Source organism: Canis lupus, chromosome 31, assembly GCF_048164855.1.
Source record: "Canis lupus baileyi chromosome 31, mCanLup2.hap1, whole genome shotgun sequence".
Taxonomy (NCBI): domain Eukaryota; kingdom Metazoa; phylum Chordata; class Mammalia; order Carnivora; family Canidae; genus Canis; species Canis lupus.
Window position 1 is genome coordinate 34,232,624 of NC_132868.1, and position 22,068 is coordinate 34,254,691.

Consider the following 22,068-nt stretch of genomic DNA (forward strand, 5'->3'; position numbering starts at 1 on the left):
GGATCGGCCATCCTCAAACACGACCCAATTCAAGCCTTCAGGATAACTTGAGTAAGGTCTAGAGTCAATTTCTCAAGCTTTCAGTGGGTCCTAGTTTTGTTAGGACCTTGGTAGCCTCAGCATGTCAGCCCATCCCAAACAATACTTCCTTTTTTTTCCTTTCCCTCCCTTCCCCCCACCCAACACACACACACACACACACACACACACACACACACACACACTGCACATACACATTAATTCATGAACCATTTATTTGAAAACTAGGAACACAACTATAAAACTTGCCTCTCTGCTTTTGCTGAATTCGATGGTATTTATTATTCCCTGCATTGTCCAACTGGGCACCATATGCTCTGTCCTTACATGGTTGGTGTTCTTTTCACATGTCTAGTTCTTTGCTTCTCCAAATGTTATGAAAACCCTGCTGATTAAAGTGTCTGTGATGCTTGGTAACCCCTACAAGTACCCAGGAAAATTATTAGCATGTATTTGATTATTATTTTCTACCTTAATGAATTTCATGGTGAGAATTTCATGGTGTTAAGATAGTCATTAATTACATTCAATGTCATGTCTATTCCTTTCATTTAATAACTCTTCATGAGTCGGTGTGAGCACCGTACATCATAAAAATGAAGAATTAACTAAAATGTCATACCTGCTCTAAAGAAGGATACAGACTTGTGGGGAGAAAGACATAAACAGTTGGACTTAATAAAAGGAAGAGTGATAGAAATGTTTTACTGGAGCAGCGGTTCTCAACCAGGACAATTTTGTCCTCCAGGAAACATTTGGCAACAGCTGGAAACCTTTTGGGTTGTCACAACTGGAGAGTGTTCATGGCATCTCTCCGGTAAAGGCCAGGGATGCTTCTATATCCCGGTGACCTACCCTGCACGGGACAGACCCTATAACAAAGAATAATCCAGCTCCAAATGTCAATAGTGATGAATCAAGGAACCCCATACTGGAGGAAGCATTGTGAGAAAGAAAGTCAACTGGTGGAATGGGGGCCCAGTGGTTCAAAAGATGGGGGCGGGGGGAATATAGGTATGCATTTAAGCTTTCCAATGCATTGAACATTTTTGAATAATGTCTTAGAAAATGATAGCAATGGTTGCCTCTAGAATACAGAAGAGAGGCTCCCAGATGAGAGAGGAGATTTTGTTTCATCTGTCACTGTGGCCTGCTTGGGATTTTGCCTTGCGTAATGTATTATTTCTTCAATGAAAACTCTCACTTGAAACATGGGAAAACCTTTTAAAGAATCGCCTTCTTCGTAGAATTCCTAATTTCAAAAGCGCCCAGAAAGTGGCTCAGTACTATTGTGACACGACTCATTCTTAAATTAGGCAATGAAATGCTATCTTTCTCTAAAAATAGCAAATATGATTGAACAGTGGGAAAAACAACCCTGCTCCACGTCCTCATGCTTCAGGAAAAATTGAGTGACTTGAGACTCCTTTGCTGGGACCTCTCGTTCTCTAATGCGTGGCCTCCACCTTTATTTCAGGCTCTCCTCACTGCCGCCCCCAACCGATTTCAATAGTCTCCTAAACGGTTTCCAATCTCTTTTCCATCTAATCTGTCTTCTCGACCACTGCCAAGATTAATCACCTTAAAACCCGCTCTCAGATCATCCCTGTTCCTGTTCAAAGCCTCCCTTCAGTTGGCGGTGCACTGCCCGTTGCTTGGCAGGGCATTCAGGCCTCAGCTCCCTCTAGCCTTGATTCTGGTTGATTCCTTCCACGCAGCTTTTGCAACCTGACCCTTCCCACTGCACCTCACATCCCCCCGGGGGCCCCAACTTTGTCCAGTCTCTCTCACCCCCAAGATCCCCCGGGTGGATCTTGAGCACAGATATCCCTAACTTCAGCAAGCCACACGACTACACCCACCAGAAGTACTTACTCCCTTGTAAATTCTACTCTGTTCTATACTCTTTCTCTTATGCTGCATATGACATCTGATCTCATGTTATCATTATTTATGCAGCCCATACCTTGTGCCAGAATTTAAACCTCTCCAGGAAAAAATAAAAAAATAAAAAAAAATAAACCTCTCCAGGACTGGCCCCGATGAGTGTTTCGGAAGCACACGGCTCTGTGTTTTCTGCCTACTACCTGCTGAATGAAGAAAGGGATGAGATGAGAGGCCCTGTGTTTATTGTGCTTATTTTTTTTAATAATAAATTTATTTTTTATTGGTGTTCAATTTGCCAACATACAGAATAACACCCAGTGCTCACCCCGTCAAGTGCCCCCCTAAGTGCCCGCCACCCAGTCACCCCCACCCTCCGCCTTCCTCCCCTTCCACCACCCCTAGTTCGTTTCCCAGAGTTAGAGTCTTCATGTTCTGTCTCCCTTTCTGATATTTCCTACCCATTTCTTCTCCCTTCCCCTCTATTCCCTTTCACTATTATTTATATTCCCCAAATGAATGAGACCATATAATGTTTGTCCTTCTCCGATTGACTTACTTCACTCAGCATAATACCCTCCAGTTCCATCCACGTCGAAGCAAATGGTGGGTATTTGTCATTTCTAATGGCTGAGGAATATTCCATTGTATACATAGACCCCATCTTCTTTATCCATTCATCTTTCGATGGACACCGAGGCTCCTTCCACAGTTCGGCTATTGTGGACATTGTTGCTAGAAACATCGGGGTGCAGGTGTCCCAGCGTTTCATTGCATCTGAATCATTGGGGTAAATCTCCAACAGTGCAATTGCTGGGTCATAGGGCAGGTCTATTTTTAACTCTTTGAGGAACCTCCACACAGTTTTCCAGAGTGGCTGCACCAGTTCCCATTCCCACCAACAGTGCAGGAGGGTTCCCTTTTCTCCGCATCCTCTCCAGCATTTGTGGTTTCCTGCCTTGTTCATTTTCCCCATTCTCACTGGTGTGCTTATTTTTTCATCTCAATTTGATGTCCGCTACATTCTGTTAATGTAAAGCATGGTAAAGGCTCATCCAATAAACGTGGAATCAAGAGAGTGCTGAGAGCCCTTTGCTTCTCAGGCTCGATTTAAAATGCTCATCCAGTTGCAGCGAGGAAGGATCCCGTTATAGAGTAGGGCTATTTTTGTAATGGAAATGAATGACTGTCAGCATTTGGATTAATAGATAATCCTCTCGGAAGGTGGAAGGGGAAGGAGAAGGAGAGTCCTAAATCCTTCAGCACAAAGTACAAGCTTTCCGAAAGGAGCCAATGAGATAAAGGAATTAAGAAGACACAGCGAAAGCCACGTTCAGGTCAGACTCAAGAGCTTGGATTTAGGCCGGACTGGCTCTCCCATCCCACCCAGGCCGGCTCTGCGTCTCCTTGCACCTGGAGGTCGTCTCCTTGCACCTGGAGGTCGGAGGACTGGGTTTCTCTCCCAGGGCCCTACCTCCACTCCCCCACCACTTTCTTGCCTGGCCTGTTCTAGCAGCCAGCAAACTTGATCCTCTGGCCCCTGGCTGCTTGCTCCTCTGATTCACGCTTTACAGCTCCTGGCACAAGCATCTTCTAAAATCAAAGCACAGGTGCCCCGTTACTTCTGGATGAAGCCCATGCTCTCCAGCCTCGTGGTGTGCAAGCTCTTAACATTGGGTGCCACTCCCCACCTCTTTATTACGTAACCAGGCCCCGATCGGACCAGGACCTGCAAGTCCTTGCTGCTGCTTGTCTCACTTTGCAAGTATGATGCTCAGCTTGGAATGCCCTGACCCGATTCTCGGACTTGCCCTTTTCTACTTGTCCTTCAAGAACCAGCCCGGATGGCGCCGCCTCCAAGAAGCCTGCCCTGGTCACTCTCCCTTCCAAACGGTTTACCTTCCCCCGTCTGGGCTGTCAGAGTACAAAGTGCTACCACAGATGCCACCTTTTCCTTAAGATTGCTTGTTCACATACCTGTCTCTGATCTCGGAGCTCCTCAGAAGACAGGGCTTGTGAACAGACGACTTAGTGTCCTCAGGGCCCAAGGAGGTGGGCCAGGTGCTGGTGGGGGCGTGTGGTGGGAAGTGGTGCTGGGCCTGCCTCCCTCCAAGTGCGAGGGCTTCTCTCAAACCCCTGGATCCTCCTCACCCCGCTCCCTCCAGCCACACAGGCCTTCTTCTGGGTCCTTGGGCATACCTGGCTCGGATCTGCCTCTGCAGGAGCTTTTCCCTTTGCTGGAAAACTACCTTCAGGTGTTCTCGTGACAGGCTCCTACGTATTCCTCAGGTCTCAGCCGGACTCCCCAACACCTCAAGTACAGTAGCTCCTCTTCCCCGCCCTCATCACCGGCCAACACATCAACTCCTCTTGCTGCTTAGTAACACTCACTAGACCCTAAAGTTGTGGCCGTGTCTTGATTTGCTGTTTTATTGCCATTGGCCTTTAATGCTTGCTTTCCTCCTCCTGGGAAGGAAGTGTTGAGCTCACCATAGTAAATCCAGCGTATCAACAACGTCTGGCACATATGAGGTGCCTAGGACCTAAATGAATAAATGAAAGAAGGAAGGAAGGAAGGAATGATTCGCTAGTCTATAACCACACTCCTCCAGAGACACAAACAAACACACCAATAAACACTATTCCTACCTTGAAGGAGCCCAATTTCTACAAACCTTTCTAAAGTTCATGGGTGGGGCTGAAGCTAAAAATATTCCAGCAAGTCAAGTACAGAGACGCTTTTGGTATTCTCGGGTTCTGTTATGGAGCTCTCCTCATTTTGTTATTTTAAGCATGTCCTTGGTGACGCAGGAATCTATTTAAATTGGCTGTGTTTAGGAACAGTGCCACAAAGGAAGTGGTGGCATCCACTTGCATGATGGCCATCCTGCCAGCGTTATGTTAATCACGGATTCTTGGAGGCTTTGGTGCCCTGCACAATAATATCTCATTCGAACAGAGTACTTGATAAATATTTGCTCAGTGACTGAATGAATGCCTTAGCATTTTGCCCTGCTTCCTTCAGAAGAGCTTGAATTATTGCCCAGCTCTTCTCTGGGAAACCTAGGGCTTGCTGGCCCTGTTCCCATCTTATCCTTTGTGAAAGGCCTGGCTCCGCACTGCCCAGGGGAAAGTAGGACCAGTTACTTGGCAGCGGTGTGTGCTGTGGCCAGAAGGGGAAGGGTGCTTGGGGCCAGTGTGTGGAATTTTTCTGTGTGTGTGTGTGGCTTTGTTTGTCTTTGATTTATTTTCTTTTTTTAGAGAACGATGAACTTTTCTCTAATCAATAAGACGGGCTCGTCATTGTAAATCTCCTTAACTCCCCTTCCATTCCGATTCATCAAATATCTGAGTGCCTACTTGGTGCCTGGCGGTGTCCAAAGAATTGCAAGGAGGAGATAAATTGGACAGGCAGCGCTCAGGCCCTTAAGGAGTAGGTGAATGGCCTAGCAAGAAAGACGGCCTTGATTGACACATAATTACATCAGGATGAGCAATATTGGAGGACAAGCATAGGGAGCTGTGGACTTGCCTATGTGCCTGTATGACCTGATGGGGTGAGAGCAGACCCCTCCTGGTTTAAGCCACTTTCAGCTAATAGTTTAATGTGACTGCTTGAAGTTTGTCCCAAGAGAATATGTTTCATTTTCTTCCCACCCCCCCCAGCATTGGTGATGTGATTTATTGGTTACATTTTCTCCTACTGGTGTATCTAAAGGGGTGATGGCTTTCTAAAAGTTAAGAGTCCTGAGGTCTTACTTACATCTGCAGACATTTGCTGCCCATCGTGTAGCACTTAATCACCCCCTAGGAGTTGGAACATTGGATTCAATCTTTATTTTGCTGTCTTTGAAATACATACGATGCCACCGGTCTGTTGGATCCCATTCCCTAAGTTCTTCTCGATTGGATTTTTGTTTTTTAGCCTGTGTGTGGCCTTTGTGTTCTTTCCCTCTCTAGTGCTGCTGTCCGTCAATTTTCCTAGAGCTTCTACTTTAGATTAGTGTCACATGTTTGATTTATTACAAGAATAAACTTCACAGCCATACTTCTGAATAGAATTGTGGTCATGGTGCCCATACAGTGACAACATCCAAAGTCTTACAGTAGGAAATAGCTAGTCCCTTTCATTCAACAATTACTAAATTCCTTTTTTTTAAAAAAGATGTTATTTATTTATTCATAAGAGACAGAGAGAGAGAGAGAGAGAGAGAGAGGGGCAGAGACAGAGGGAGAAGCAGGCTTCCCACGGAGCAGGAAGCCGGATGTGGGACTCGATTGCAGGACTCTGGGATCACAGCCTGAGCCGATGCACATGCTTAATCAACTGAGCCACCCAGGTGCCCCCAATTTCTAGATTTCTGTTTATGCTAGGTTAAATTCTGGAAACTTACACATTACCAGGAAACTCTCTTCTTAGGTTAGTTCAGCCATTAGGCCGCCCGAATGCCAGAAGCCAGGGACGCAAAGGGCAGTGAGTGACACAGTCCAGGAAGAGGAGATGTAAATGCAAATATGATATATCAAAGGCTTTAACAGAATCTGAGCCTGGGTTCCGCAGGAAAGAGTGGTTAGTTCTATGTGAGTGGAGAACAGCAATCAGAAGAGAGCAGAAGGCGGGCCTTAGAAGTAGATTGGGTGTCTGACTGTACAGGGTGCAGGAAGATTGTGAGGAAGCACAGACACAGAAGTGACCGAGCACGGTACGTTTAGGGGATTGCAGTTCAAATGATCTGGAGCACAGTGGGTGGAGTGAAACAGGCTGAATGAGTGACGCAGAGGTACCCTCACGTTGCACCCTGAGGTCTGCAGGCACGAGGTGTACCCACGGCGAGGTGGGAGGCAGAGCCAGCACGAGAACGGAGACTGGGCTTTAAGTTGGGTTGTGTGGCATAAACTGGCCTGTGTCTGATGAGATCATCCCAGAGGAAGGCTTAATGTGAAAGGGAGCCAAGTCAGAGCAGTTCTCGACTGCTGTGTCATTACACACTGTGACGTCCCTTGAAAACTCATTTTAGAAAAGTATTTGCATATGTCGCTGGATTTAACTTCCTGATTTAAAAAAAAAAAAAAACAACGACTTTCATCTCTATGCTAATAGGTGAGTTTGGCCTATGATTCTCTTTTCTTAGACTGCTCTGGTTCAATCTTAATATAAGGGAAAGACTATCCATAGATGACTTAAATTGCTTTCATTCTCTTTCTAGAGTTTAAAATGGACTTATAACAGAAAATCCTGTTTCTTGAGGGATTGGTTAGATCACCTAGGAAACCGGCTAGGCTTGGATTTTCTCTCTTTTCTTTTTTCTTTCTTTTCTTTTTCCTTTTTTTTTTTTTTTTTTTAAGACAGGGGGAGTGGGGAGAGCCAGAGAGAGAGAGAGAGAGAGAGAGCGCCAGAGAATTCCAAGCATGCTCCAGGCCCAGTGCAGAGGCCAACTCACAACCCTGAGATCATGACCTGAGCCGAAATCCAGAGTCGGACGCTTAACCCACTGAGCCACCCAGGCACCCCAAGCTCAGATTCTTTAATTTTGAGGAGAGAGGAAGTTTTTGTTTACTCACTCAACTACTTTAATGGTTACGATTATCCAAATATTCTATTCTTTTCTTCATTCAATTTTATAATATATACATTTCTATAAAATTGTCCAGTTGATGCAAAATCTCTGTATTTTCAAAATTATCTACATAAAGAAGCATGAGAATCTTTTGGGGAGATGGAAATATTCTAATATCTTATTTGTGGAGGTGATTCACAGATATGTCGAAACTTACCAGGGGCGCCGGGTGGCTCAGTCCGTTAAGTGTCTGCCTTTGGCTCAGGTCATGATCCAGGGTCCTGGGATGGAGCCCCACATCAGGTTCCCTGCTCAGTGGGGTGACTGCTTCTCCGTCCCCCTCTGCCTGCCGCTCCCCCTGCTTGTACTCTCTCTCTGTCAAATAAATATGTAAAATCTTAAAAAAAAAAAAAAAGCTTACCCAATTGTGGTGGTGTTTTGTAAAATATATTTTTCTTTCTCTGTAATTATTGTATTGTAAATACATGCAGCTCATAGTAAATAAGTTATAACTCATAAAGCAGATTCACATTTATCTGCAGGAAATTATATAAAGTATATATGTTGTGATTTTTAAAAATTCTATCTTTAGACATGTTTTCTTTTGTTTTAATATCGTTTATTTGGGTAATTACTCTGTTAAAGGTTTGTCCATTTCACGATCTTTTAAAAAACTAGTTCTGTGGGAAGAACCCTCAGCATCCTTGATTTCTTGATCTACCTGCCGTGGTGTCTTGAAGTATCCCTCCTCCACATCCTCCCATCATTTTGTGGGGGTAAATGAGGGCACTTAGGAGATTAAGTGACTGAAGGAGGATACATTTGTGGCAGAAGCTGGAGTTGAAGGGATGAGATTCCTTCTCTCAAGGTGTCTAGTGCAGTCAACAGATCAGCCCTAGGAGCTAGGAGGCAGGTCCTCTATGCAAATTAACGTGGCTAAAGCATCATTTGGAGTCTTTGAGAACTCCCCTCAGAATGTTTAAAGAGGGCTTAGCTGGCAACGTGGTCATTCATTGCCCTTTAGGAGCTACGTCCTGTCACTTTTGCATTCGGGGCCCTAATACTGGCTCTTGGTGCATAACCCTACCTTAACTGGCAGACTGAAGAAAATGGACAGCAGAATCTGAAAATGTTAGAGCATCAGTTAACTACTACATAGTTAATATATTTTGCTCTCTTGGAATTCATGTATTTGTTTTGCCGGCTAAATATATCCGACTAGTTACTTCATGCAATTTATACTGTTCTTTTTATTTGTTGGGAAAAAACAACAACAAAAAACTAGTCTTCTGGATTTGAGGGAGCTAATTATACTTAATTGTTTAATGTAAAAGCTCTATTGCTTTTTATTTTTCTTCTAGTCATCAAGTGCATTCTAGAAGAAAATATCATAATATGTGAGACAGACTCTTTCATAAAGCAATGCTTATTTCTTAATACTAAATATGAGCCGAGGAAGTAATATCCCTATTAAAAGTATATTCAGAGTTGCCACTCAGCTATCTTGGGGCTTATTCAAAATAAGCAGGTGCAATGCAAGAGATGTACCAAAAACATTGTTGAACATCATTCCCCATCAGTATGAGATAATTATGTGTTTTTGAAACCTTGAAAGGAAAATGTATGTTGTGGGTAGGACTGGGTTCCTGACAAAGTCCTACTAAGTAGCCTAATATGAAATGCGCTGTGCTTTTACTGAATGGTGTATCAGCAACAAAGTTATCTTAAATTTGAATTAGACCTCCTGGAATGGAAAAAGGGGGCTTCAAGGGGAGGGGGTGGTGGCAGAAACTTGAGTAATCTTTCATCTTGCTTCCTTGTGCTATTTTACTTTTTATGTATTTGAGCTACTTTTTGTTCATCTCATTTTGATCTTGGGGACAAAAGTCGGACACCCAAGACTAAAAGCTATTGCATAGGTTGCTGGGGCTGCCGTAACAGAGTCCCACAGACTGGGTGGCTTGAACAACACGTGTTTGTTGTCTCACCATTCTGGAGGCTGGACTTCTGAGATCAAGGTGGCTTCAGGTTTGGTATCTACTCTGGTCTCTCTCCACGGCTTGTAGCTGGCTCTTGGCTCATATTGTGTTCACGTTCTCCAGATAAACAGGACCAACAGGAAGTACATTTATATAGAGAGATATATCTATATCTATACAGAGAAAGAGACAGAGAGACTGAGAGACGGACTTTAAGGAACTGGCTTCCACACTTGTGGTAAATTTGGAAATTTAAAATCTGCAGGGGGTGGGGGGCTGGCAATTGAGGGAAGAGTCCAAGCTGGCGGAAATCCTTTTTGCTTAGAGATCAGGCTTTGTTCTAAAGCCTTCAGCTGATTGGATGAGGACACCCTCATCCCAAGGGTAACTGCTTTACTCAAAAGTCCATCAATTCAAATGTTAATCTCATTTAAAAAAAAACACACACTTGCAAAAACATCCAGAATAATAGTTTGACCAAATATCTGGGCACAGATAACCTGGCTGACAAATAAAATTAGCCATCAGGCATGGTTTTCCCTCTCTATCTATCTGTGTCTGAATTTCCTCTTCATATAAGGACATCAGTCCTACTGGCTCAGGGCCCACCCTAATGACCTCATTTTAACCTAGGACTCTATCTCTAAATACAGTCATATTCTGAAGTCTTAAGGGCTAGAACTTCAACACACGAATTTTGAGAGAACACAATTCAGCCATTAATTTGAAAGTAAGCATACAGAGAAAGAAAACTCTGAGGGAAAAACAGCCTCCCTAACACTGAAAATGTGTTATTTCCTCTGACTTTAGGCTAAAGCATGTTTGTGAATCTTCAGATAAGCCAATTAATTGGAACGGGAAGTAAATTTTTTATATTCACATTTCTACAACCTAGAAGTCAATTTTGTTTTTCTTTGCCAAAGATATTTCTATTATCACAGTTAATTAGAGATTAGATTCTTAAAAATTTCTTACTCCGGTTATATCTGGCTTTCTACCTGTTTTCATTTTGTGCTTTAAAATTTTCCGATTAGAGTGCACTGTGTGAGATGTTTTTATCTTGAGTTATGAACTAATTTGAAGTTGCTATTAAAAACAGAGCCACAATTCTGCTTTCCCTGGCAATATAAGAAATAAACAATGGGAAAATTACCAATAAAAATGAAGGGAAACATTAACAAGAGAATATGAAATAAGGACAAATCGGAAAACACATCTTCAAGGCTCCTCTGAAATCATATAATCTCACAACATTATCTCTTCTATTTTACATCAGTACCTTAAGTCACTTATATTTTCCAAAGCTGTTTAAATAAAGGGTAAAATGCTTCTCTATTTCTGATACTGAAGAAATGCTTCTTTTTGCTCCCTCTCTCCCTCTCTCCCTTTTTTTTTTTTTTTTTGGCAGATAACAAGGAGATTTTCCTTTCCAAAGCAATTCACAAGTCCTTCATCGAGGTTAATGAAGAAGGCTCAGAAGCTGCTGCAACCTCAGGTGCCAAGTTATAATTTTCTAAAATCTTCTCACCTTTTTTGATTTGTATTTCTAAAACAATCTGGGGTGGGTGTGGGGGTCATTTTTAGAACCAAGCTAAAAAAAAAAAAAAAAAAAAAGACTCTACTCTAACTTAAAAGTCAAGCTAATGCTGAACCAGCTAGAATTTTCTAAATAGAATATGAAGCATGCACTTACTCCAATGCCCTGATGCAGAATAACTCCCACCTCTAAGGACAGTGGCTCTGTAGAACAGATTTCCCTGCTGTGCTACCTGTTTAAATATTTTAAGTATTTTCTTGTTGCCCATTTAAACATTCCTCTTCCTACCTAATTACTTGTGGAAACTAGTTTTTTTTTTTTTTTTTAAGATTTTATTTATTTAAGATAGAACACAAGTGGAGGAAAGGGGCAGAAGGAGAGAAAAGCAGACTCCCCACTGAGCAGGGAACCCAAGGTGGGGCTCCATCCCAGGACCCCGGGATCATGACCTGAGCCTAAGGCAGGTGCTTAATTGACTGAGCCACCCAGATGCCCCTGGATACTAGTTCTTTTTTTTTTTTTTTTTTTATGGATACTACTTCTTAATTTTGTCAACAGTTTTGATTTTTTAAAAGCGCACATATAAATAAGACATAGTAATTTTTAAATAATTTTAACTGAATGTTGATAAAATAATTTTAAATAAATAATTCTAAAATTTTGACCTAAATCCTATGTTCAAAACAAAATATTAAATGTCCTTATTATTCTGAATGTTCCAATTTCTCCAGTTAAATAAGAATGATTTTTCTGTTGACATTTTTCTCGTTTATTTTTTTGGGATTTGTTTCAATCTCATGTTCAATAGCTGTGTTTAATTTTTAGTAGGATTTTTACTTCCTCTGGTAAAATATAACCTGTCATTAAAAAAAAAAAAAAAAACTTCTGCATAAATGTGCCCACTAAAAGGATATCACCAATTAAAACAGTGTTTTCAGGAGGAAATAGAAATACAGTAGTCTTGGGCATCAAGAAAGCTTAAAATTGTAGGTAATTTAATTTTGACCTTTTCCTGACAATGAATCACCCTGCAGCAAGTATAAAATGATTATCCCATAATAAGGATCTCAGGGGAATTCAGTTTCCCAGTTGTAGGAAACATCATGCTTCTCTTACTGTTGTACTTTTCCTTTAATCACTGCCATTCTGGCCACTTACTAGAAGCCTGATGACTTGCTATGTAAAAATCCCCATTTTAGACAAAAGAAAATAATGATTTGGGAATATAAAGAAACTTGGTTTTTTGGTTTTGGGTGTTTGCTAATTCTCCCCGTTTTTGTAACTCAAAGGTCATTTTAGTAAAGCCATATGTATTTATCTGAAACTGAGAATAAAAATTTTGAGACAAGCAGAATAAATTTTTCTAGTATTTTTGGTGGAGTGGAGGTAGGAAACTGTGTGTTTAAAGAGCAAGTAGAAATGTTGCCACCTTGACAGTTTTTTCTCTCCGCTAAGTCTTTAAAATTGTGTTTCCTGTAAATTGTTGCCTTTGCATTAAACATAGATGGTTTGGACAAATTACTCATTAGTCTCTGCATACCCACAGACATGTAATTACTTTCTCTCTGTGCTGTAGGAATGATTGCAATTAGTAGGATGGCTGTGCTGTATCCTCAAGTTATTGTGGACCATCCATTTTTCTTTCTTATCAGGAACAGGAGAACAGGTAAGTCCCTTGTGAGAATGGAACTTTCCTTATAGGCCCAAGAGAGAGAATTTTTTAAAATCAAGAGCATTCTTTCCACATTACTTGTCCGATGATTTCTGATGTTCCAATGATTTGTTTAAAAAGAGAACTATTTATTTTTTTTTATTTTTAGGACACTGCTAATTGTAAGCAAGAAGGAAAGTAAATTTTTCTGTTCACACCCTGTTCTGTTCACTTCCAACCCAATGCAGGTACAGTCCTATTCATGGGACGAGTCATGCATCCTGAAACAATGAACACAAGTGGACATGATTTTGAGGAACTTTAAATCATTTCGTATGCAAAAGAGTAACCACACACTATGTTTGCAACTGGTATATTTAAGATTTGTGTTTTACACTATATCTTATGATAATATTTAAAAATAGTTCCAGATAAAACAATGTATGTAAATTATAAGCCAACCTGTCAAGGAATGTTATCAGTATCTTTGAGGTAATAGTCCTGTGGTGTCGTTGTGTTTGTTGTGCTGGTATTTAAAATAAAAGTACATATTGATCATGTGAACAATTCTGTTTTCATTTTCCAAGTTGTAGTGTAAGGCTACTTCTAGGTAAAATTTGGAAACGGTGATGTTTTTGGACATCTTAAATCTTTCATAATCACACAAAACCAAAGCAGTGTAGGAAATTAGCATTATTACACTATGATACCATAATGATCGATGCAAGTCAGATGAAGACAAGCACTCAACTCCACAAAAACTCTAATTGTCATTTCTCTGAGGATGGTAAATGGTGTAGGATAAAAGAATATAAATGAACATCTTCTGTAAGCTCTATGATAAAAGTTGATAGAAAAAATAGGACCATGCAAACCCCTAGATTATGGCTATAGCTTATTTACTATGTCTTTAAACCCTCCCTGGGTTTCAGCACCTGATGTAGATTAGAGACCTGCTATATCACCGTGTTTTGCTGCTGCAGTAAAATCCAAATTACAACAAAGTTCCCAAAAGTCCCCAAATAAGTTGTATGAGCAAATTAATACAAGGTATGCCCTTTGATAGGTCACCAGAAAATTAATAAGAAAAACCATGCTAATATAGATACTGGAAACTGGCAGGTCGAGGGCTGAATGCTGCCCTCAGAGATGCTGTTTGTTCCATGTGGAAGATTTTTATGTTTTGAACTTGAATGTCCATACTTGGGGTATCACAATCCCGGTTTCTCCCATTGGTCACCTGATGCCTCTTGGATGCATTTGTATCTGGGACCTCTGGAGGGTTCTAGTAAGTACTTTGCAGAATATATTCATCTTATTTCCTAGCACAAGAAGTAGTTAGTTCCAGTGCGGCCCTGACCGCTTCTTAAGATCTCCAGTAAATTACTTAGTTATCCTTTGGCTAAGATAATGATATTCCTTGGGGCTAGGGGTGGGTGGGGAAGGAGCTGAGGGAGAATGATTTCATCATGTTCCGTGAATGGAACCAGGCCCATTTGACACCATGTTTTTCACTCTATGATTAATGATCATAGAAAAAGCTTGAAGCATTTTCAGAACCTAACAGAAACAATTTGCATGTGACTTTCTTGTGTGTAAGATGTTTTCCTATGATTTGGAGCTGTCAACAAGAAGTGATATTATCACTAACTTTGATTCTGTTCAGGGTAATCATTGTTTTGGGAGACCAGGCTTCACCCTAGACCTACTGAATTCTAAACTCTGGGGAAAAATTTGAAAATCTATGTCTGTGACAAGTTCCCTTGGTGACTTTGTGATACACCAAATCTTAAATATTTCAAAAAATAAAGGATACACATGGAATGCTTACTTATATTGAAAGCACTAGATTGTAAGCTTACTTATATTCTAAGTAGTTGTTTAGATATGGTTAATTTATAGAAAATTAGACCAATCAGTAAAGTATCCTAAAGTATCAGTACTTCTCCCACTTTATGTGTAAGGAAGTAACTGGGGATCTTATTAAAAATGCAGATTGTTATTTAGTAGGTCTGGCGTGGGATGTGAAGTCTTGCATTTCCAATAAGCTCCCGGGTGATATGATTGCTATTGGTACATGAACTCGGGTTGGTATCAAAACTCCATGTAACCTAAGGTTTGCATGTCTGATACTTTTATATGTAGAAACAGAAAAACTGTATAATATTCCTACAACTTGGAGAAATATAGGGGGTGGGGTAGTAGTGTACATTAAAAATGCAAAGCACTTACACAAAAAGAGAAAAATGGCTTTACTCTAAAGTTCCTTTTTTCATGTACGTACTATGTAAAAATTCAGACTTCCTCTGCATTTTAGAACACTTGAAATGTACGCTTTAAAAATATAGAGACATTTATAGGCAATGGCCACAAAAAAAAATTTATGAATACCCAAGGACACAATACTTAACACTGAATCTTTTACAGCTTATGTATTCAGAAGACTTATAGTTTATTCATAAAGCTGAGGTTATTGTAGAACAGTGCTCTTGTTTTCATTTATAATGTACACAGACTGGGCTAACTGATGTTGATTCACTATTGGTATTCAGAGTTTGTGATATTCTTCGTTGCCATGTCGCTGCTTATTAAGCGTTACATATATTGCTATATCTGTATGTCCATCAGTCAACCAAATGGGTTACCTATAAGGAAGAGTAAACATCATTAGGCAAGTGTATGAATTTTATAAAACCCTAAATGCAATTTTTATTAGCTTATATAAGATTAAACGCTACTATTCAGAATGTTTACCTTAAAATATTTCAACACGATTTAGCTGTCCCTTAAATGAAAATGGGTTCTGCTTGTATTAGCATGTCCGTGGTGTGCTTAAAAATAGAATACTTAATAGCACCAGGTTTTTCCTAGTGTTTCGACTTGTTTATGATTTCAATATCTCCTGTTCTATTGAAAAGGTCACATCTCATAGTTCAGTTGCATTTCCTTTAAAAATGTGTAAGTTATCACACACACACATGCACACTGTGCACATCTTATGGAAATTCCTTTCTCTTTGTATATGTATTTTGGGAAGAAATCAGCAATAATATATCTTTTTATTTTCAATCTCTCCAGCTCTGCTGAGGTATCATTGATAAATAAATTGATGTGTATTTCAAGTGTACGATGAGATTTCATATACGTACACAGTGTGAAATGATTACCACAAATTGAGAAACACATCCATTATCTCACATATCTGACCTTTGTGCGTGCGTGGTAAGATTTACGGTCTTTGCAAATCACAAGCATGCAATATAGTATTCTAACGACAGTCACCATGCTGTACCTTAGAATCCTAGAACTGGTTCATTTTACAACTTGTTCATCATTGGCCAATGTCTCTCCATTTCCTCCAGCCCCTGGCAACAACCAGTCTACTCTATTTTTATGAGTTCTACTATTTTTTTTTAAGATTCCACATTATGACTGAGATCTTACAATCTTTGTCTTTCTTTCTTTGCTGATTTCACTCAGCCATAGGGTCCTGCAGATTCATCCATGTTGTTGAAACAGCAAGATTTCCTTCTTTTTTTTATGGTTGAATACTGTTCTTTTGTATATTTGTGTGTGTGTATATATATATATATATATTGCAAAGGAAGATATATAGATATGTAGGTATGTATATTACATTTTCTTTATTCATATATCAGTGGACACTTAGGTTGTTTTCACATCTTGGCTATTATGAATAATACTGCAATAAACATGAGAATACAGTTATCTCTTCAAGATACCGACTGTTTCCTTTGGATGTATATTTTAGATATTAACCCTTTATCAACGTGTGATTTGCATATACTTTCTCCCATCCTGTAGGTCGCCCTTTTCATTTTGTTGATGATTTCATTTGCTGTGCTAAAGCCTTTTTATTTGATCGAGTCCCACGTGTCATTTTTGCTTTGGCTGCGTGTGTTTTTGCCAAAAATCTATCGCCAAGACCAATGTCAAGGAGCTCTTTCCCTGTGCTTTTTTTCTAAGCGGGCAAACATGGAGAATATGATACTGAGCACAGCCGCTTTGTTTCATGTCTGCCAACAAAGTTATTCTTGAGGGACTGTTGAAGCCTCTACATGCACATAAAAATAGCTTATGGAAAAAGAAATCTGTCTCCTGAAGAGAAGGAGAGAGATTTCCACAGAAGAATCAGGTTGTTTGTTTTTCATTAATTACTTTGGTTCAAAGTGTAGGAGATAGTTTAACATTAATAAGCTAGGAGCTAATGGTGCATCCTGTTCATATTGGTTTCTGATTTGAGTGAGACAAAGATCCATATATTTTGTGAGAAGGATATTTAATTAATGAAAATATAACCAGTGCAAATAAAACACTTACTGTCCTTTGTCCAAATACACTCTTTATTATACATTAAGTATAGATGAACTTTTCCTCTATTTGAAAATTGCAGAGTTTTTTGTTTAACTGGGGAGAAATGAAGTCGTTATGTGTGACATATGGCATGTTCCAGAAAATGTTTCTTCAGCAGTCATCACAGCTTCTAGCTGATATAGCAGTTCTTTTTCTCTTTCTCAAATAGGAGACAATGTTTCATCTCTCTCCTTTTCTGGAAGTTTTGTGATAATTCATGGATACATAAATCTGACATTTGTTCACACAATTGCTCTTTGCTCTGTCTGTTATTCAAAGAAAATTGCTGATGGAGAGATTATCTTTTTTCTGTATGATTGAGTGACCCCTCTTCGGGTGTTTTCTGCTTAAATATTTATAACCAGATAGCTATGGAAAAAAACACAGGCTGTGTGTGATATGGGAGAGAACCAAGTTTGAACACCAGATCTGCCGCTTACTAGTTAGTTATGTGTCCTTGGAACAAATTGTATGATCTATATTTTCAAATACTAGCATCTATCTACTTCATAAGATTGAATGATATAATATGCATAAGGAATAGAATAGGTATTTGACACATATTAGTCACTCATGGAAGGCAGGCTATTAGCATGAACATTATCATACTGCAGATCTTCTAAGGCACATAATTTCTCACATTTTAACACTTATGAAAATAGAGTGATCAATAGTGTCTCGCAATTGCCGAAAAGGTGGCAGCCGTAACATAGATGGCATTGCTTGTGCATGTAGGACTCTTGTTGCATGACGATTGTCTAACTGTAATCCCTTGGCTTTTCCACCAGCAACTATTTGAGAACAAATCATAATGACTATTTGAGGAAGCATCGTAAATCCAGGATATTGTCTAAAAACCTTTCATTGACTTTTTTTCCTGTAAGATAAAGTGCCAGTTTCCAAATTTGTAGAATAGTTGTCAACAGTTCTAGAGATAAAACTTGCAGTTTGGGCATGACTGTGTCACCAAGGTTCTCAGGGGCATTGAGGACAAGGGTGTGGGCAAATAAGACATCAAACACTGCAGGGAAAGTGACGTGGCCTCTGTGTTTTAGAAACACTGTATTTTTGCTTACCTTGCATTGTATTTTGCATACTTTCATTTTAAAATGTACATAACTCTGACATATAATAGAATTTATTCAAATAAATCTAAAAGACATCCTTAATGTTTTGAATGAGTTTAAAATAAACATTTACTGTATCCAATGTGCCACAGTTTAACTGAGAGTGACTTTTTTCTTTCTTAGTAGTACATAAAACAGAGGGGTGTCTTACAACTTGTGTCCTGGCATTGGATAAAATAGCATGTTATTTACATCAAGACTTAATGAAGGAATCACGGTTATGAAAGGACATGGCAAGTGGAAATGTTGTCACCTAGAATTTCCAAAAGAATGACTTCATTGGCTATTAGAAGGGTTATTTAGAAGTTCAAATTCAAAGAGAGGGGAGGGATGGAATAGGAGAGGGAGGAAAGCAAGAAAGAAGTAGAAAAGCAAATATTTACAAGCTACCTGCAAATGGTAACCACTTTCAGCAAAATGACTCCGCAGTACCTGGAGCGGACTAAACTTGGTCATCAAAAAAATATCTGAAAGGGGATTGTTTCCGGCCTCATCACGTAGAAGTGAACATTAATAACCGAAATAAGTCCATGTGACCAGGGCAGGGGAAGAGTTGGGGATATTGAATCCAGATTGTCTTTTAAAAAAAAATTACATCTTTTAATGCAGCTTAATAACATTCTCACTTTACATACTGTACATGCTAATTAGAAGCAGTCCATGAGGAGGCTGGTAATGATCAGATTTAAATTTTTAAATTGTGGAGTTTTCATTTTGCCCTGCAAAATTTTTTTGTATTCCAATAAAAATCTTTTTGCCAATAAGATTGTTTTAATTAATTGGTCTAACAATTCGCAGAAGCTATCATCACACAACGCTTCCTTAGCAGCAGACTTTTAATTTTTAATTTCATTGTCTTTACATGGATTACACTGAAGCCATTTTATAGTGCATTTCCTATGTCATAATGATACCAGTGGAAGAAAGTTTAAAATAAATGCTAGATCTTGATCGCTAGATCTTGATCTTTAAAATATCTTTCCAATTGGAATTATTAAAAAATATTTACATGAGCACAATGAAGTGTATTTTGTTCGTTTGGCTTCCACTTTAAGCAGTAGTTTCTGGATTTTTTTTTCACCAGTATAGATTGCATTCAAAGCGTTAAAATTCTTTAGCAAGAACTGAAGTGTTTAGATACCTGAGCAAGTTTTAAAATGGAAAATGATATGCCACAAGATGTCACTGTAATCCTAATAAATGGATAAGGGTAATAATCGCTTTTATTTCAATATTTAAAGAAGTTAGGTGAAACATCTTCACAAAGGACACAACGTAGTTGCTAACATTACAGTCTATCTTTCCAGATCCACACGGAACTGTAAAAAGCGCACCCAAGAATGAACGCCTGGCATTAAATGGCAACTCTCATAAAATAGAATCAGAATCATCCTCTCTTTAGAAGGAAAAAAAAATCATCTTCATTTCATGACACAATTCCATCTAGCCTATTTCTGATTCAGATTTTTAGAGGAATAATACTTGGGACTCTTTGGAAATAAAAACTCCAGGTTGAAGATCCAGTAGAAAAGCCCTTTAGACCCATTCTATGATGTGTTTGATGTCTATAAAGGTTTCCATTGCCAGCCAGACTGGAGATAAAATGGTAGAGAAAAATATAGCTCAGACCATTAAAAAAGAAAGAAAAGAAAGAAAGAAAGAAAGAAAGAAAGAAAGAAAGAAAGAAAGAAAGAAAGAAAAGGAAGAAAAGGAAGAAAAGGAAAAAGGGAAAGAAAAATCCCACTTGGTAATGTACTTGAGACACAAATGAACTATCCATTCTTGCTAATTTCCCTGTTTAAAGTTTTTTCTAATTCACGTCCAATAGTCAAAGCACACAGATGAAAGGGACATCTATAAACCTAATTCAACTATAGTGACAAAACCGTGGGGAAAAGTGTTTAGCTGGTCCTTTTAAGATTGCTTTTGCCATTACTGGTAAACATATCATTTATGAAAGGAAGGTCCTCCATGTCTCTGAATGTGTAAAATAATATATTCAGAGTCCTTAGGTGATGGTTACAAGGAACTGATTGCCTGGCATACATGGATTTGGAGGCAGTTTTTTTTAAGTTGTCCCTTACTTTTTCCTTTCTTTAGAAGATTTTATTTATTTATTCATGAGAGACACACATAGAGAGAGGCAGAGACGCAGGCAGAGGGAGAAGCAGGCTCCATGCAGGGAGCCCGACATGGGATTCGATCCCGGGTCTCCAAGATCAGGCCCTGGGCTGAAGGCAGACTTTCAACTGCTGAGCCACCCAGGCATCCCCTGTCCCTTACTTTTTTTAAAAAAAAAGTGTCTCAGTGAAAACATTTCACAAAGGAAATCCTTATGACTAGGTATGTGAAAGCCTTTGCTACCTGTAACTTCAGTGATCAATTTTCCTTTTACTAAAGTTTTTCCATATGTATTCACTAAAGAATTGTTCATTTATTACACACTAAAGACACAAAGATGAACTGGACACAGAGCCAACAGACCCTTAAAGCTCTTGAAACCAGCTGAAGAAGACAACCCTGTTAGCAGATGATGTTAGGACAGAAGCTCCTATCAGGTGCAGCTGAGGCACAGATGAAATGACGAGTTCCTAAGGACATACAGGCTAAAGAGGTCTAGTTCTTTTTTTTTTTTTTTTTAAACAACAGACTGTTTTTTTTCATTTTTTTTAAAGATTTTATTTATTTATTCATGAGAGAGAGAGAGAGAGAGAGGCAGAGACACAGGCAGAAGGAGAAGCAGGCTCCATGCAGGGAGCCTGACGTGAGACTCGATCCAGGGTCTCCAGGATCATGCCCTGGGCTGAAGGCAGCGCTAAACCACTGAGCCACCCAGGCTGCCCAAAGAGGTCTAGTTCTATATAAACCCTGAGGAGGAGGCAACAAAGATCTTTAGGTGGTTGTTTTTTCACTTGATATGCTGATTTATTTTTTCCGTCCTGAAAGAAAATCTTACAAAATGCATGATTTCAGTTTTCTTGTCAGCTTGATAAATTTACTTCACTAATCAAACCATTTTCTAATTTGCGTGATGTTATTAACATGAAAGAAATGTAAGAAATTGTTTACTTGAAGATAGAAAACATTTCTGAAGATATGTTCTCTAATGTTCCTGTGACTGCATAATCATATTGAATTTCATACTCGCTTGCTTCTGCACATAACCTACTGCAAAAAAAAAAAGTGCTTATCCAGTCTGTAGGAAAGGCAAAGATCTTAAAAATAACTTTGATGGCTAATAAAGATACAGTAAAGCCTTTGAGTTTATCTTGTGAGCTAGAAGTTCTCTCCCCATTAGTAAAGCATTTTTAGATCACCCACACATCGTCTCTAGGGTTAGGAAAATGGCTTCTCACCTCTAATAGGGCACAGTTGGAACAGTCTATGGGGAACCTCAGCACAGGTATCAATGACCCTGATGTTGGGTCCCAGGTAAGGGAGATTACTTTAGTGCTGGTACAGAAAGAATTTTTATGGCCAGAACCTGGACAGATAAGCTTTTTCTAGGCACCGACCAGGGCTAGGAGTGGACAGGAACACCTTAATACTCCTCCAGCCTTGGGTAGATCTCTATCTTTGAACATCACCAGAACCACCACCTCTTGGGCAACCTCTACAAGGGACATGAGGAATGCTATGCCCAAACACCCACATGTGTTTGGTGTTTTTATCCTTTGCACAGCTTCTCTGTTGTTTGGAGCACAAACTCACATGCTGACAACCCAAATGGTAGGTGCAAGTCATTCTTACCCACCCTGCTACCTCCACCAGCTTCTTTGGTCTGGCCCAACACTTGCTATGGCTTCTTCTTTAGGTAAAAGTTCCAGCTGCTGTCAAACAGGAGACATTTGCTTCAGAGAATTGGATTTTTGTTTTAAATTAAAAACAATTATAGGGGTGCCTGGGTGGCATAGTAGGT

At 39.6% G+C, this 22,068-nt stretch overlaps 1 protein-coding gene and 1 long non-coding RNA gene across 5 annotated transcripts in view; one reads left to right on the top strand and one right to left on the bottom strand.

Annotated features, from left to right (window-relative positions):
- SERPINI1 (serpin family I member 1) overlaps positions 1-13,215 on the top strand; it is a 71,080-nt gene extending 57,865 nt beyond the window's left edge. For all 4 annotated transcript variants that reach the window (XM_072807972.1, XM_072807975.1, XM_072807973.1 and 1 more), the window contains 3 exons: positions 10,869-10,955; positions 12,574-12,663; positions 12,897-13,215. In XM_072807972.1, coding sequence (XP_072664073.1) covers positions 10,869-10,955; positions 12,574-12,663; positions 12,897-12,973 — 254 coding nt within the window. In that variant the 3' untranslated portion in view covers positions 12,974-13,215. The remainder of the gene's footprint in view (positions 1-10,868; positions 10,956-12,573; positions 12,664-12,896) is intronic.
- LOC140622267 (uncharacterized) lies at positions 2,166-4,703 on the bottom strand. Its single transcript, XR_012022034.1, has 3 exons — positions 4,573-4,703; positions 3,901-4,466; positions 2,166-3,516 (listed from the first exon to the last, which is right to left on the bottom strand). It is a non-coding gene; the product is annotated as an uncharacterized lncRNA (long non-coding RNA).
- Positions 13,216-22,068: the final 8,853 nt, after the last annotated feature.